Here is a 15126-nt window from a genome sequence, read left to right as displayed (position 1 = left end):
GTCAGGGAATTGGCCTATGTCGTTAGATAAAGACAACAACATGAATGAAATATCACGTTTAGCAAATATAGTGAGATTAGATCCAGCGGGAAATGCGTGATGAGCAGTCCGACAAGCAGAGCTCTCATCTGGGTAGAAATGCTGGAGCGCTTGCCCGAGAGTGTGTGTGTGGTCACGTGATGTGCGTTTTCAGCGTTTTGGTGTGGACGGAGAGATGTTCAGAAACGCTGGGTAAAACGCGAATGTGGACGCGGATCGTTTTCATTCTACAACGCCGTTTTAAAACTAAAACGCACTAGTGTAAAAGGGGCCTAAAAGCTATTCTCCATTCATTTCTGCATGGTGCTTAAAAGGGCAAGCATGAGTCAGTAGAATGACTATGAGTGCCATCAATGCTGTAGATATGCAATACGAGGTTCACAGGCCCAGTGGGAGCCGGATTAGCAGTTTAGTTTGAGGTTTGGAGAGAGTTGTATCTACTTTTATTTCCATACCAACAGCTTCGGCAACAGCTGGTCTGCCACGTCACGGTTCACATGCAACCCTCAATGCCAGCGCCAACTCTCTTTAATACGCAGCCAATATATGGGAACAGCACCTTTACCCTGACACCACAATACATTCCTCCAAACTCTCATATTACAGCTGCAGGCACGATGTGTTCAGGTGGAGAGCAGAAACCAAGCCTTCACATGTGTGCTGTAAATCACTCACTCATATATGCTGTAGTTCAAATAAACAGAAACTCTGCCAACCTGCCAACTAGATAAAAGACTATAAATACAAGCCAGTAAAGCTAACGCACATATATACATACATAATGTATTCACACATCCACATCCACTCTCACACACATACACATATAGCAATGTGAAATATGCTGAGGAATGTGCATGGCAAGCATGTTTAGTGTCTGCTAATTAGATAAAAAAGAGACTATAAAAAGGATCAGAGAGTAATGATGCAGAGCTAACCAACTGGATGACTACGAAGAAAAAATGAAACATCTGAATTTATATTAAATCCAGCCTTGATAAATAATTTTAACCCTCTGAGACAAGAGTGCTGCTAAAGCAATTAGATATGAATATTATTTTATATACAATTTAATCACATTAATGTTCGACACTTGCTTTATATTTTTTGAATCATGTAACTTAACGAGAATGTGAAATAAATAAACATTAATTCACATTAAAGGGTAAAATAAAATAAATAGAAGATTTCTTTTTTATTTTTTCTTAGGAACTAAATTAAAACTGTCAAATATGTTTCTACCAGGGATCATTTTGGGAAATACTTTGAATATTTGTTTGACATCTCTATCTGATTTCCTCTGTCACAGGACAAATAAGTTGGTATATGCACACATACTTTTAATTTCAGTCAGCCAGCCCCTGGGCTTCTTGTTAATTGTCACCCATGCAAAATCTCAGCGTTTAATATCTGACTTTCTTTAAAAACAGCAATCTTCACTGCCTGGATGAGATACGATATAAAGTGTTTATCAGACCAAACAAAAAGCACTGCATTAAATGAAATTTTTCCAAGCCATGTCTTTAAAATATGGAAATTAATTTTACCCCAGTATTTTCAATGGCTTTTCTGTGCTAGCCTACTGCTAATAAAGACGCCTGCATCTCTTTTGACACTTTTTAAAACAAATGGATGCTTAACTCTATTTAACTGATTATATTTGACTTACATTACAACATTGATGCTGTAAAAGGAACAATATGAAATTGAAAATAGTTACACAAAGCTTTCACCAGAAGTTCATCATTGGCTGGAAAACACTAGCTGTGCATATGGTCCATTGTATATAAATATATAGTCTCTGAATTGTTTTTTGTAATGTGTGTGTGTGTGTGTGTGTGTGTGTGTGTGTGTGTGTGTGTGTGTGTGTGTGTGTGTGTGTGTGTGTGTGTGTGTGTGTGTGTGTGAGTGCGCAGAGGTCAGAGGTCATGGAGATCTCTTGAGTAGACCTGGACTATTGTAGAATTGAAAACAACTGTTCATATTGTCATTTGCTAATGTATTAATTATGTCTAGTTGCCATTTTAAGTGTTAAATCTTTTAACCTCAATTTCTTTGTGTGTAAGCTGCTAGTTTGGATGTACATAACATCGTTTTAACCAGTTTTAACAAGATGACTGAGAGTACACTCGGCCTTGGAAAAGAAACAGATTGTACTTTGAGTGTGTGTGTGTGTGTATCCACTTTTGCTATTTTAAGGATGGAAAAATACAGTTTGCACCGTGGCGCATAATCTAACAGGGTTGAGCTTTTTCTCTTAATGAGTTTTGGGTGTGTTTAGAGCATAACGTGCATTAAACCAGTCTGAGTTTAATTTCCCATTCCTTTTAAGAGTCAGTTGCATCACCTGCATGGTGCATTTGCTATTTACATAGTGGACTTTGTAAGTGGAAAAACTGAACGCTTCACTAATGAGAAAACAGTTAAACAAAACATTTGCAGCACGAGGATAAAGAATGAGCTTTCTCCATTCGGCCTCTTTACTTTCTCTTTCTTTTACTTTTACTCCTTTAATTTCATGGATAAGGAAGCGGTGTTGTACGCACTCCACTGAAGACATCCGCTAGATACATATTTATTTAGTTTGTAAAGCACTAAGATTTGATAAAAAAATTCTAAATTCAGTTCTAATTTACAGCAAACTTGATAAATGAATGACAATAAATGAACAATAATAACAAAGTGTGGTCAAAAAAATGAGTTATATCCAAACACACAGCCTATTCTTATGCCCCATATAGTGATGTAGACGGGTTTAAAACCCGAGATGTGGACAAATCTAAACTAGTTTTAATTAAATCAAATATAAATATGCATATAATAAATAACACTGCCAATAATAATGACATTATACACATGCAAATTGTCATGACTAACCTGAAAAAAAGCCTCCCAGATATGAAGAAGGCATGGAGGTAGTGGTTTTTATATTTATGTAGAAAATAATAATTTTTGTAATGTTTTAATTATTAATTTTTTTCATATGTAAAGATATTTGTGTATTGCTGTACATCCTGTGTGTATAAAGCAATGTGTAGGCGTTTAGACCACAAAGGCGCATAACTAATGCACTCTGCGCTGGACATAAGACCTGCTTATATCTAATCAATGGCGTGGTCTATTTCAGTTCCTCAAAATAGCAACGTGCCAACAATGAGCCACAGCACGCCTCTTTTTTAGACCAGAACACCCTAGCGTCCACAAAATGGCACAAATGGGCTTTCTATTTAATCATGTGGTGCAATGTGGTGCAAAACGTGAAAATTAGGGTTGCACTGGTCTAAAAATAGCAATAAATCACGACAAACATGTCTTGTGCCGGGTGTTTAATAGGGCCTTATTCACAATATATATATAAGTTATTTAGCTATCCGATACCACTATTGAATTTGTGAGGAATTTTGTTGAAAGGGTCAAAATAACACACTCTCTCTCAAATTCCAAATGACTAAACATGACTAGAAATGACAGCTGAAAGAAGTTAAAGTGGAAAATTGACAGGATATTGACTGTAGAGTGAATCTAGCAGACAAGCATAAAGCCCTGCTGCTCCTCCTGGGTTTGCTTGTGTTATGAAGAAGAGGCACTGCAGGTCAAACATACACACTTCCACCTGTTGGCTGTTCAGTCCGCCGTGACCAATGAACAACAGCAAAATAAACACAAGGATTAGGCAGACAAATTGATCTCGGCCTGGTTCTGCACCTCTGGGGCTCTTTCAGTGTCAACTAAAGATCACAGGAAGAGTGGAGAAAGAAACCGACGAGAATCTGGTTTAATGTTAGAAACCATTCTGACAAATACTTAATAAATCGATCAATCAATAAATACTTAATAAATCTGTCACATACTGTACTAGCCAGTGGGGGTTCAGGTAGTTTAAAAGACCCAACCCTCACTGACAAAGGTCCAGAATTTGTTGCATGCATGAGCTCATTTGTCCTATTTTGACTGCTATGCCATCATAAATTGTGAAAATAACCCATCAAAAAAGGCTTTAAGACCAAGTAAAATCTGACGCAAATGAAGTCAACTTTCTCCACTGACCTACTGTATTGTTGGTAAATATATAAAACATTTTACAAGGAACTTTGCTTCTAAATATTGGACCTTATTTTTTAAAGATTAATAAAAAATAAATAAAATAAATAAAAAATGTGTGAAGAACCAAAATTGGAGCATATTATAGTTACTTTTAATACTTATTTGACTATTGTTGTTATCTATAAATTGTCAAATCTTTTTTTACAAGAGAAGCTAGAAAAATTGTCAAGCTCTGCATTATTATTAATTAATTTTTTAATTATTATTATTATTGTGGAAACTAACTGAGGAAAGCTGGATGTGCTGCTTAGTTTGTTTTGTCTAATAAATGACCATCTGACAAGCTAATCCAGCTAAGAAAGAAAGAAAGAATCGTATAGCAGAAAAACTTGTCTGGAGGATGCTTTAGATCATATTATATTTTAAACATTAATCTTATCAATTATTATTTAATATCAAACACATTTTTAAATATTAAGAGTTTAAATGCAAAAACATTTAAATTCTGTCAGATTTTTTTTTATCAGTTTCATGTGTGTGTATGTTTGGTAATTTTACCTTTATGGCAAAGAATAAGTTAGTTGTATGGTCTTTAAAGTGGAAAAAAACTCAACACTTACACTTACAGGTTTTTGCATCTGAACTCTTTCTATATACTTTTTATTTAATTACATTTAATTACATTTATTTTTTCAATATAAGCATTTAGTACTGTTAATAATATATTATGCAATGCAATTATATAAAAATTAGAATCAACGTTTATAATAAATTTAATTTAATTGCTAAAATATTTTACTGAATTCTGGAATCCTAAAATCCAAGTTTTACATTAACTTTGTATTATTATTATTATTATTATTATTATTAGTATTAGTATTATTATGAGTAATGATTCATTTAAATACTAAAAAATAACATATTATAATGAATATATATTTGTTTTAATCACAATATTTATAATATCACAAAATTTATTACAATATAGTAAAACATACACAATAAAGGTTTAGATTTGTTTATACTTCATTAACATTAAATAATTTTAAATCATTTTAAATGACTCAAATAATAACATTAATACTATACTAATCGTTTTTAAATGATCCAACTTAATTTAAATCCGTAAAACGTAAAAATAATCATTTAAGAAAATCTAAGTTGTGTTTTATTCTGAACTTTTATTTTATTGAAGACCATTCATTCTCAAGACTTCTATAATCAAAGATAATTCTGATAAATAGTTTAAATATACTGACACTATTGCAGCATTCTTAGATTTATCTCAATCTAAATGCATTTAGAACAGCAAAAAAATAAAATAAAATAAAATAAATTAAAATAAAATAAAATTCAATATGCTGGATAAGTTGGCGGGTACTTCTGCTGTGGCGACCGCTAATTAATAAAGGGTCTAAGCCAAAAAGAAAATAAAGAAATAAAATGAAAGGTACGGAATGGCAGGAGGTTGAGTAAATGATCTAAACAATGCTAGAATTTTCTAAAGCACCTACAGCATCTGATTTGCAGCGAATCCTCAGAAAATGTCGGACACCCAGCAACAGCCTAAGCAGAAGCTGACAGATGCAGCTCAAGGCTTGGGTGTTTAAAAACTACATTCTTCCAGGGTTGCCAGTTCTCCTCTCCTCCCCTTCACATCTGTGCTGATATACAGAGTGAGATCTCTCCGTCAATGTCACAAAAACTGCTGCTCACAAACTCCTCATTCGTTTTTAAAACTACAGTTATCTTCCAGAAAAAATACACTTGTAAAGGAGAAGCAACAGTTCTATCGCAAAAAAAGAAAAGAAAAAAAGGTTGTGCTGTTTGATGTTTATAATAATCTGAGCGCTGTGATCTTTTCCAGCTTTCATGCAGATGGTTATCAGATCTGGCCTAATCCTGTTATGCCCTCTAGTGGATGAACTCAAAATACAGTCTATGAGAGCAATTTAATATTTATATTGTTATATTATATTATATTATGTTTATATCTATATAAATACAATATAATAATAATAATAATAATAAAAATAATAATAATAATAATAATAATAATAATTATTATTATTATTATTATTATTATTATTATTATTATTATTATTATTATTATATTCTATTATTATAGTCCCAAGAACAGAGACAAACCAGAGACAAAAATGGCTGGTGTGTGTGGAAGAAACCAAACATTTTTACAACATAATATACACCTATTCATGACAGTCAAACAGTTTTGTTTGATAAGACCTCAATGTAATTTCATGGGTATAAGAAGAATTCATTTTGCTTCACCTGTTCATGTTTTTTCTGACTGTTAATGTGCCAGTAACCACTGATTTAAAGAGATTTAACAATTTACTCATTATTTATTTAGCCTCCCTTACGTGGTTTGAAAATCTTTCTTATGTTGAAGACAAATGAAGATATTTTGAAGTATGCTGATAAACCTGTAACTACTGATTTCCATAGTAAAAAAATATATATATATAAATAAAAAAATAAATATTATGAAAGTCAATGGTTACAGGTTTTCAGCTTTCTTTAAAATATCTTCTTTTGTGTTCAACAGAAAAAAGAAAGTCATATAGGATGAAAAAACAGTGACATAATTTAAAATTTTGAACGAACTATCATACAAAAATGAAAATTACTCCATTACTCAAGCCATCCCCTGTGTATAGGACTTAATTTTCTGACTTAATACAGCTGCAGTAGCTTTAAACTTTTTTTTTTCTTTTTTACTTATCATTGATTTACATCATTCTCATTTGTGCAATGTTTCTATGCATTACAATTTATTTAGATAACAAGTATGAAAAAATGCTTACAAAAATGGCCTGAAAGTGAGTGAATTATACCGCATTTTTCACATTAAATCAACAAAAAATTGACATTTTTGGTTGAGCGATGCCTTTTAAGAAGTCTACAGCGCACATTACAGTGTTTTTAGGAACAGCCACAGTTATTGTTCACATTTAACAAACTGTAAACAAGCAAGCACTGGCCAGGAAATGTATTGAAAGTGGAACCCTCAAATTTGAAACATGCTGTTTTGATTTAAAGCACTGATTTTCCCACGTTTCTAGAAAATATTTTACTTTATCGTATGAAAATTAAATGTTTCCTTTTTTTAAAAAAAAAATCTTAATTTCAGCAGTAATATGCTAAGTGGGTTTCTTAAAAAACAAACTTAAGTCTGTGCTAAGGCTTAGATGGAAATTAAATTTTCAGGTCTACACCTAAAAAAAAAGTGCACATAAATGTTATTTATGATTATTTGATAAAAAAAAAAACAGCAGCTAATAAATAGCCATGGGAAGATAACCGGTTTCAAGGTTTACTGTGGTTTGGAAAAGTCAAAGTTTCAAAAATGCAAAAATTTTGTGTTATACCATTTCTAAGGTACACTGTAAAAAAAATGCAGGGTTCCATACAATTCAATTATGCTGTCCGAACACAAATAGATTAAGTTAACTTAATTGTTTTTACAAATTGAAGTGGATTGAACATAAAAAAATTAAGTTAAAAAAAACCCTAATAATAATAATTGTGTCGATTCAGCTTGTTTTAGATAAGTGGTTTGAACAAACAGCAACATTAAATTTTTAGTGTAAATGTATGTTTTATTCGATTTTTTACATGTTATCAAATACTATTTTATTTGTTCGTTCGTTCGTTCATTCGTTTATTTATTTATTTAGGGCAACAGTATATCCAGCAGCAAAGGAGTATCCACATCCAAAGTTACTGATCACAATTCAGCAAACAATTAAATAAATCCAAATAAATCGCCTACAAGAATGACAAGCATATGGACCTGAACAGTGCAGTATTGTGTTCAATAGGGAAAAAAGTTTTTTTTTTTTTTTTTTTTGTAATTTAAAAGAAACTTATTTTAGAGCAGTAATCACAATACCGTGCAACCGTGACATTTTTATTCAAAGTTATCATACCGTCTGAATCATATACCGGCCCATGCCTACTAATAAAATAAATATATACATTTCTGAACAGTAGCATATTTTCTAGACTTCAAAATAACCAACAAACGACACCCTGTACATATAAAATTTCATGTATCACATGACAACATTACTGTTTTTACACCAGCTTGCCATTTAAGCATTCCTCATCCTCCACTCTCTTCAACATGATCAACTATAACTCGTATCAGCGGCTGTATCTCATCACGACCTTTTGTCCTGGGCTTCTGTAATGAATCTGCATAATGGAGAAGACCCCAATTAAATCCTTGCATGAGGAGGACTCGGCATCCTGGGTAAACAAACTTACCCTGACAGGGTTGTGGCGCGGGATAAGATAGCAGGACTGAGAAAATGAATTAGCTTCCTGACACACGTCAAAGCCAATCCAGAGGAAGAACCGAGGCACCTTTCGACACCTCTATTTTATCTGGCCCTTAGTATTCAACTACAGCCACCCGCTCGCATCCAAAATATATTCATTTATTCAGAAGCCCTTGGAGAAATCAGAAAAAAGAGAGCTTGTTGTTCTTTTTTCTTTATGTCCAGATGGAGTTTGCGTGAATAACGTGTGTTAAGTGAGGCGGAAAATAAGTACAGGATCGGCCGCCTCAGAGAGATGCAAAAAAAATATATATATATATATATATATATATATATATATATATATATATATATATATATATATATATATATATATATATATATATATATACTCACATATATGAGTGTCACCTTCACGCAGACAACAAGTTTTGTGTGTGTGTGTGTGTGTGTGTGTGTGTGTATTTTTTGCTCCCTTTATCCTCGTCTTCTGTTAGTAGGTGACATGAAGGTGGTGGAAATACATTCAGAAAAAAAATGAAGAAATGTTTTGCTTGAACTCATTGAGAGTTAAGATGCGGTGAAGGTGTGTGAAACAGTAGAACATTAATCAAAGGGTGAGGATGGGAGATATTTAAAAAAAGAAAGACATCTACTCTTGGGTGGGATTTTGGAAGGCTATGGTGTGTTTCACCCACCTTGTGGCTGCTTTTTACACTGCTAATTAGTTTAATTAGTTTATTTAGTATGATTAATTGTTGATATTTAAAAAAAGATGATTGAAAGAGCTGCTGAAATTTAGAACAGAAAGGAATATAGGCCAAAATATTTGATGTTCTCTCGAAAATGAAACCATGCTGGACCATTCTACAGCTTGATTTTCTTTCTCTGAAAGCATTTGAGACTTTTCTTGGATATGTTTGGGGTCATTGTCTTGCTGAAATGTCCACCGTGGATTAATCTTCATCATCCTGATAATGTAGATGTTGCACTGAAGCAGCTAATATTAATTTACAATAATGAAGGGCAGAGGGATGCTGAATAACTTCTGAAAGATTTCAGCTGCTGTCTGGGCTTTCACTGTTTTTCGACAGCTCCCTTTCCTTATGTGTTTGATACAGGCCTACAACTCCTCCCTGCTACATTTATGGCATTCTTACTATATGGACAAATTCAATACAGGGTGAAATTTTAAAGTAGTAAATGTAAATGAAGCAAATGCAAATAAATTAATGACATCAGAATTTTTGGCAATTTTAGATCATTTTGTCACCCTAAAACTTTTAATTTTAGAGATGAATGACACACAGTGTGTAAATTTTACCACTAGAGGGTGCATATTCACAACAAACAAAAGCATATTACGATGACAGCGTGATTGAGTGTGAAATCATGGGTGCTTTTGATTTCCTTGCATCCTATGGGACTTCTGCAGAAATTGTGTTCATGAATGAGCTAAAGTGTTCAAAACTGCACTGTGTATATTATAACATATTAAAGCATCTTTGGTATTCAAAACAAATCAGAAATTAAAGGGGTAAAACATCATTAGCATGTTGGCACTTGTTAAAGTGGCTAATTTCTCTAAAACTAAACATTCTTCGAAATATTTGGGATAATGTAAGTAGTTGCATTATGTAAGTCAGCAAAATTTGCATTACTGTTTTTGTGTTTTCGAATATTTCAATGAAAACATCTTACACATTGTGCCTTTAATGTACTTAATTTTGCATAATGTACTTTTTTCTAGTGAGAACAAATGACTAACTCCAAACTAAACCTTAACCTTATAGTAAGTACCTGCATTATTTGTGTTAATACTATATACAGTGGGTACAGAAAGTATTCAGACCCCCTTATATGGTGTGTGTGTGTGTGTGTGTGTGTGTGTGTGTGTGTGTGTGTGTGTGTGTGTGTGTGTGTGTGTGTGTGTGTGTGTGTGTTAGCAATGGGTTGGAGCATCTTCAAAACTTTAGTAATTTAATAATTCTGCTGTTTTTATAGGGTGCTGTATGTACATTATTGAGGAAAAAATTGCTTAAATGATTTTAACAAATGGCTGCAATACTACAGTGAACACATGAAGGGGGTCTGAATGCTTTCCGTACCCACTGTATTTTAGAGTTATCCCTTTAAGAGGTACTTAGATTAAATGTCTAAAACCTTTGTACAATGATGTAAAATGATGCAGTAAGAATACTTAAAGTGCATACAGTAAAGTCAGCTTACCTCTCTTAGTACTGTACTGCCATAACCTCTGTACAGCCCTCTAAATCCCTGCAATGGGGAAACAAAAAGAGCTGTCATCTCTGCACAAACAAAAAACACTGCATTTTCATGACTGGTTTTTTTACAAAATGACGTGTTTATCAGTCAATCAATCCAACCATTCAACTGTCTGTCAGGTGAATTCAAGTGCATTGTGTGCTGCGAGCCTAGCTGACGATGCACACGCACCTCTTCCTGTAGTGAGTTCAGCAGCACTCTGTAGGTACTGATGGAGGGATTGGCTTGTGTCCTTTGCTTTACCACTTCAGTGGGCACACGGATCAGACAGGCAACCTGAGGAACCATACAAACATACAAACCAAACGTTTTCAAAGCGTACATGTTAAAATACATGTTAAAAATAAAAATAATTACAAATAAAATAGCAAATATATAAAATTATAATAAGTCAATTAAAAATGTAGATTACAATTAGGTTACAATTAAATGTCACTAAGGAAAGATATGTTTTCTCTAAATTATAAATGAGTGCAACAAATTCGTAAAAATGCATATTGGTATCTTAAAACACTCCTTGCAATGTGATAGAACATACTTTTAAGTTCAAATCCATGTCTATGTATTTAAAATATTATATTGAAATATATGCAATGAAACAATACAATAATGACATATAATCTAAATAAACATACACAAAATGTATATGTGTGACAATTTTTTTCACAACAAAATAGTAAATAAATAAAGATTGAGCTGGAAAAAATAAGATAAAAAAATGTTAATAAAAATAAAGATTATCTGACAAATGAGGCTACCACTTTGTACTTAGGAACAATTATATTTATTATTACTTATTTGTACAATCAAAATATTTTCTACATTCTAAGTAATTTTGAGTTCTTGTAAGCCAGTGTTGGGTCAAATAAGACAAGCCTAACTGTTAGTAAAAATGTACATATTTGAATCAACATTGACTTATAGAAACCAAATCCAACCAACCAATCAAACCAACCAACTAATCCAACCAACCAATCAAATCAACCAACTAATCCAACCAACCAATTAAACCAACCAACCAACCAATTAAACCAACCAACCAATCAACCCAACCAACCAATCAAATTAATCAAACCAACCAGCCAACCAATCAAAACAATCAAACCAACCAACCAGTTAAAACAATCAAACCAACCAACCAATCAAACCAATCTAACCAACCAACCAACCAACCAATCAAACCTATCTAATCAACCAATCAAACCAACCACCCGATCAAACCAATCAAATTAAAGAAACAATCAAACCAACAAACCAACCGATTAAACCAATCAAAGCAACTAACCAACCAACCAGTCAATCAACTAACCAATCAAACCAACAAACCAACCAACCAATCAACCAGCTAACCTATCAAACAAACCAACTAACCAATCAAACCAACAATTCAAACCAACCAAAACAATCAAACTAACAAACCAACCGACCAACTAACCAATCAAACCAACCAAAACAATCAAACCAACCAACCAACCAACCAATTAAACCAACCAAATAACACATAACAAAAATACTAAAACTTAAAAAATTCAAATAAAAACTTTAAAAATCTAATAAGCGAAAAATACTTCTATGTATTAATACAAACTAAAGTGGTCAAAGTAAAAGTTTTTCAAAACTGAGACTAAGATCAGAATGGGTGTCGTTCAACTGTTCTAGGACAACTTTGATGAAACGTTTTGATTCACTTTATGTTTTGATCCATCTCACTTTACGATACTAAAATCTATTAATAATACATATAAAAAAAATATATATAATATAATATATATATATAAAAAAGCACAAATGGCAAACAAGTTGTGCACAACATATCACAAAAACACTCCACAAATCCATAAACATACTTTGCCAATAGAAATGTGCAATTATTCAAACTCATTCTTCACAGCCTCTTCTTCCCGCTCTAAAACTATACTTGTGCTGCCTTACTTCTGATCCTCTCCATGCTGGGGGCAGAAATACCACTGTGAATCAAGGATGGAAAGCAATCTCCGCAGCAATGGGGTGTTCACCAGACCCCCACACCAGACCCCGGGGCTCACACTGGATCTGTGCTGCTGGAAATAATCTCTCCTGAATGACAGAGCGGACGAGGGGTGCTACTGTGAGACACATCTGGTCCACTCTGAGCCCTAGCCACATTTACAATTATGAGCAGCTTTCCAGTTTGGAGAACTTCCAACAACAATTCATGATAAGTTGAATTGAAAACACAAATCTTTTTGTGTATGTAAAAACTGTTATACATATTGAGGAAGCAAAAATGTGTGATGTATGTAAATGTACAATTATTTTATAGCCCTCCTGTGAAATTTTTATTATTTTGAATACTTCCAAATATTTCCAATGTGATGTTAAACAGAGCAAACAAATCACAGTATTTTCTTCTGAAGAAAGTCTTATTTTTTTAATTTGGCACACATCGACAAACAGACAGACGGACAGAAGGACGGACGGACGGACGGACTTTGGTACTGATTAATTTAATGCATATATGAGCAATGTCATATGAATAGCAGTGTGATATGGCTGTATATTGGCCCTGGTGGGAGGCGTGCATAGTGTCCCACCAGTGAAGATATACAGACATACAGTATTGCACTGCTGCAAATGTAATAATGCTTTATACAACAGTTTGACGGCATAATTGTGGATACAAAAAGGAAAATAAAACACGGACAGTATAAAAATCCTATTGTATGAGGAACTTCTTTCTTCCACCATTCATTCACATCTGCAGCTGATATGAGAACAGCAGAAACTGTTGCTAATTCACCAACGTCACTTTAGAGCTAGTATTCGAATGATTCTCGAGCATAATGTCTAAAGTGATGACAAAACAGGTGATTTTGCTGACCTTTCAATATTATAAGGCTGAACGGCATGAAATGGCATCAGTCTACAGACGTTTCCCAGTATTTCTCTGTTGCAATCGGGAAATCACAATAATTTATCCTGCAAAAGCCAAAGCAAAGCAAACACTAGCAGACTACTATGGTATAAATACAGCACTACAACATGCAAGAGAAATCACTAACCTGTTTTATAACAGTTTGATAAGCTATAGTTTGAAATACAAAAAGAAAATGCTTTTTCTCCCCTAAGGACTTATTATGGGGTCTCTGTCGCCATCTTGTGCTCTGCTCTGAATGAAAGACTGATGGCCGTCGACGGAAATTATAAATATTTAAAATAGGCACTATCCTTATAAATAAACTGTCAAACTGTATGTAGTGAGTCTATTGATAAACAAGGGTGAAGAGGGTGTACAAGTTTTGCAGAAAATCACACGGTTATTAGCCACTCAGATTTGAGAACTAGACAGAAGTGTGGGATAGACAGACAGACAGACAGACAGACAGACAGATAGACAGACAAACAGAGAGATAGACAGACAGACAGACAGACAGACAGACAGACAGACAGACAGACAGACAGACAGACAGACAGACAGACAGACAGACAGACAGACAGACAGACAGATAGATAGATAGATAGATAGATAGATAGATAGATAGATAGATAGATAGATAGATAGATAGATATTATATCAAGTACAAATATATAATCTTAAATCTTATATCAAAGACATAAAGAAATAATACTGTTAATGCCTGGGTTTTGTAGCTGTGCATTATGCATTATTAATTTTGTCATGATTTGCTTGTGTTGCTGATGCTACATAAATTGTCTTGTGAAAGGACGCATAAAAGTAATACTATTACTGTTACTACAAGCTAATGTTTTCTGTATTATTTCAGCTGAAAGTTTCTGCTGTTTGGTGTTTTGAGGTTTATTTATTGTCTGCAAGAGTAATCTCTTAATTACAAGTTTCCTTTTAGTATTTGATGATTAAAGTGCTTCCTAGTGATGTGTTGCGGCTATAAGGGCATACGCTGTGTAAAACATATGCTGGATAAGTTGGCGGTTCATTCCGCTGTGGCGACCCCAGAATAAAAAAGGGACTAAGCTGAAAAGAAAATGAATGAATCACTGACTGACTGAATAAAGTGTGAGGACAATACTAATACCTCACTGAACCCAGTTTTTATGGCAACTGTGAACGCGATTGTTTACAGTAACTTAAGTTACTCCCATAATTCAGGCAAGCATCCTTGACTTGTGAACAGGCTACAGTACTTTGCACGCTGTATGAGAGTGAAAGGCAGTCACCAAATGAATGGCCACTTGGTCTGCAGAACAGCATGGTGAGAGAAATAGGCAAGATCCAGCTGAGGGGAATCTGTAATTGTTAAAAAAGTAAGGTCAGTGGGGAAGATTTATATTTTTACAAGGGGAACTTGTGCTGCAAGAGTGCCATCCTTTGGTGAAATGCAGGAATTGTGGAGCTATGCTCTGCTCTTTCTGACGGCTCATTTTACTAAGCTCATTAGGTTTTTTTTTTGCTGGGTTAACATTTATGAAACACTAAACATCACGTCTCCTTGTG

At 33.7% G+C, this 15126-nt stretch overlaps 1 protein-coding gene across 1 annotated transcript in view; it reads right to left on the bottom strand.

The window, feature by feature from the left end:
- Positions 1-15126, bottom strand: part of slc25a26 (solute carrier family 25 member 26) — a 116192-nt gene that overhangs the window by 83316 nt on the left and 17750 nt on the right. Inside the window, 2 exon segments of the mRNA NM_001030143.1 lie at positions 10617-10664; positions 10845-10949. Coding sequence (NP_001025314.1) covers positions 10617-10664; positions 10845-10949 — 153 coding nt within the window.

The sequence above is a fragment of the Danio rerio genome, chromosome 11 (assembly GCF_049306965.1).
Source record: "Danio rerio strain Tuebingen ecotype United States chromosome 11, GRCz12tu, whole genome shotgun sequence".
Taxonomy (NCBI): Eukaryota; Metazoa; Chordata; class Actinopteri; order Cypriniformes; family Danionidae; genus Danio; species Danio rerio.
The sequence above is the reverse complement of the archived record's forward strand: the minus strand, read 5'-3'. Positions and strand labels throughout refer to the sequence as shown.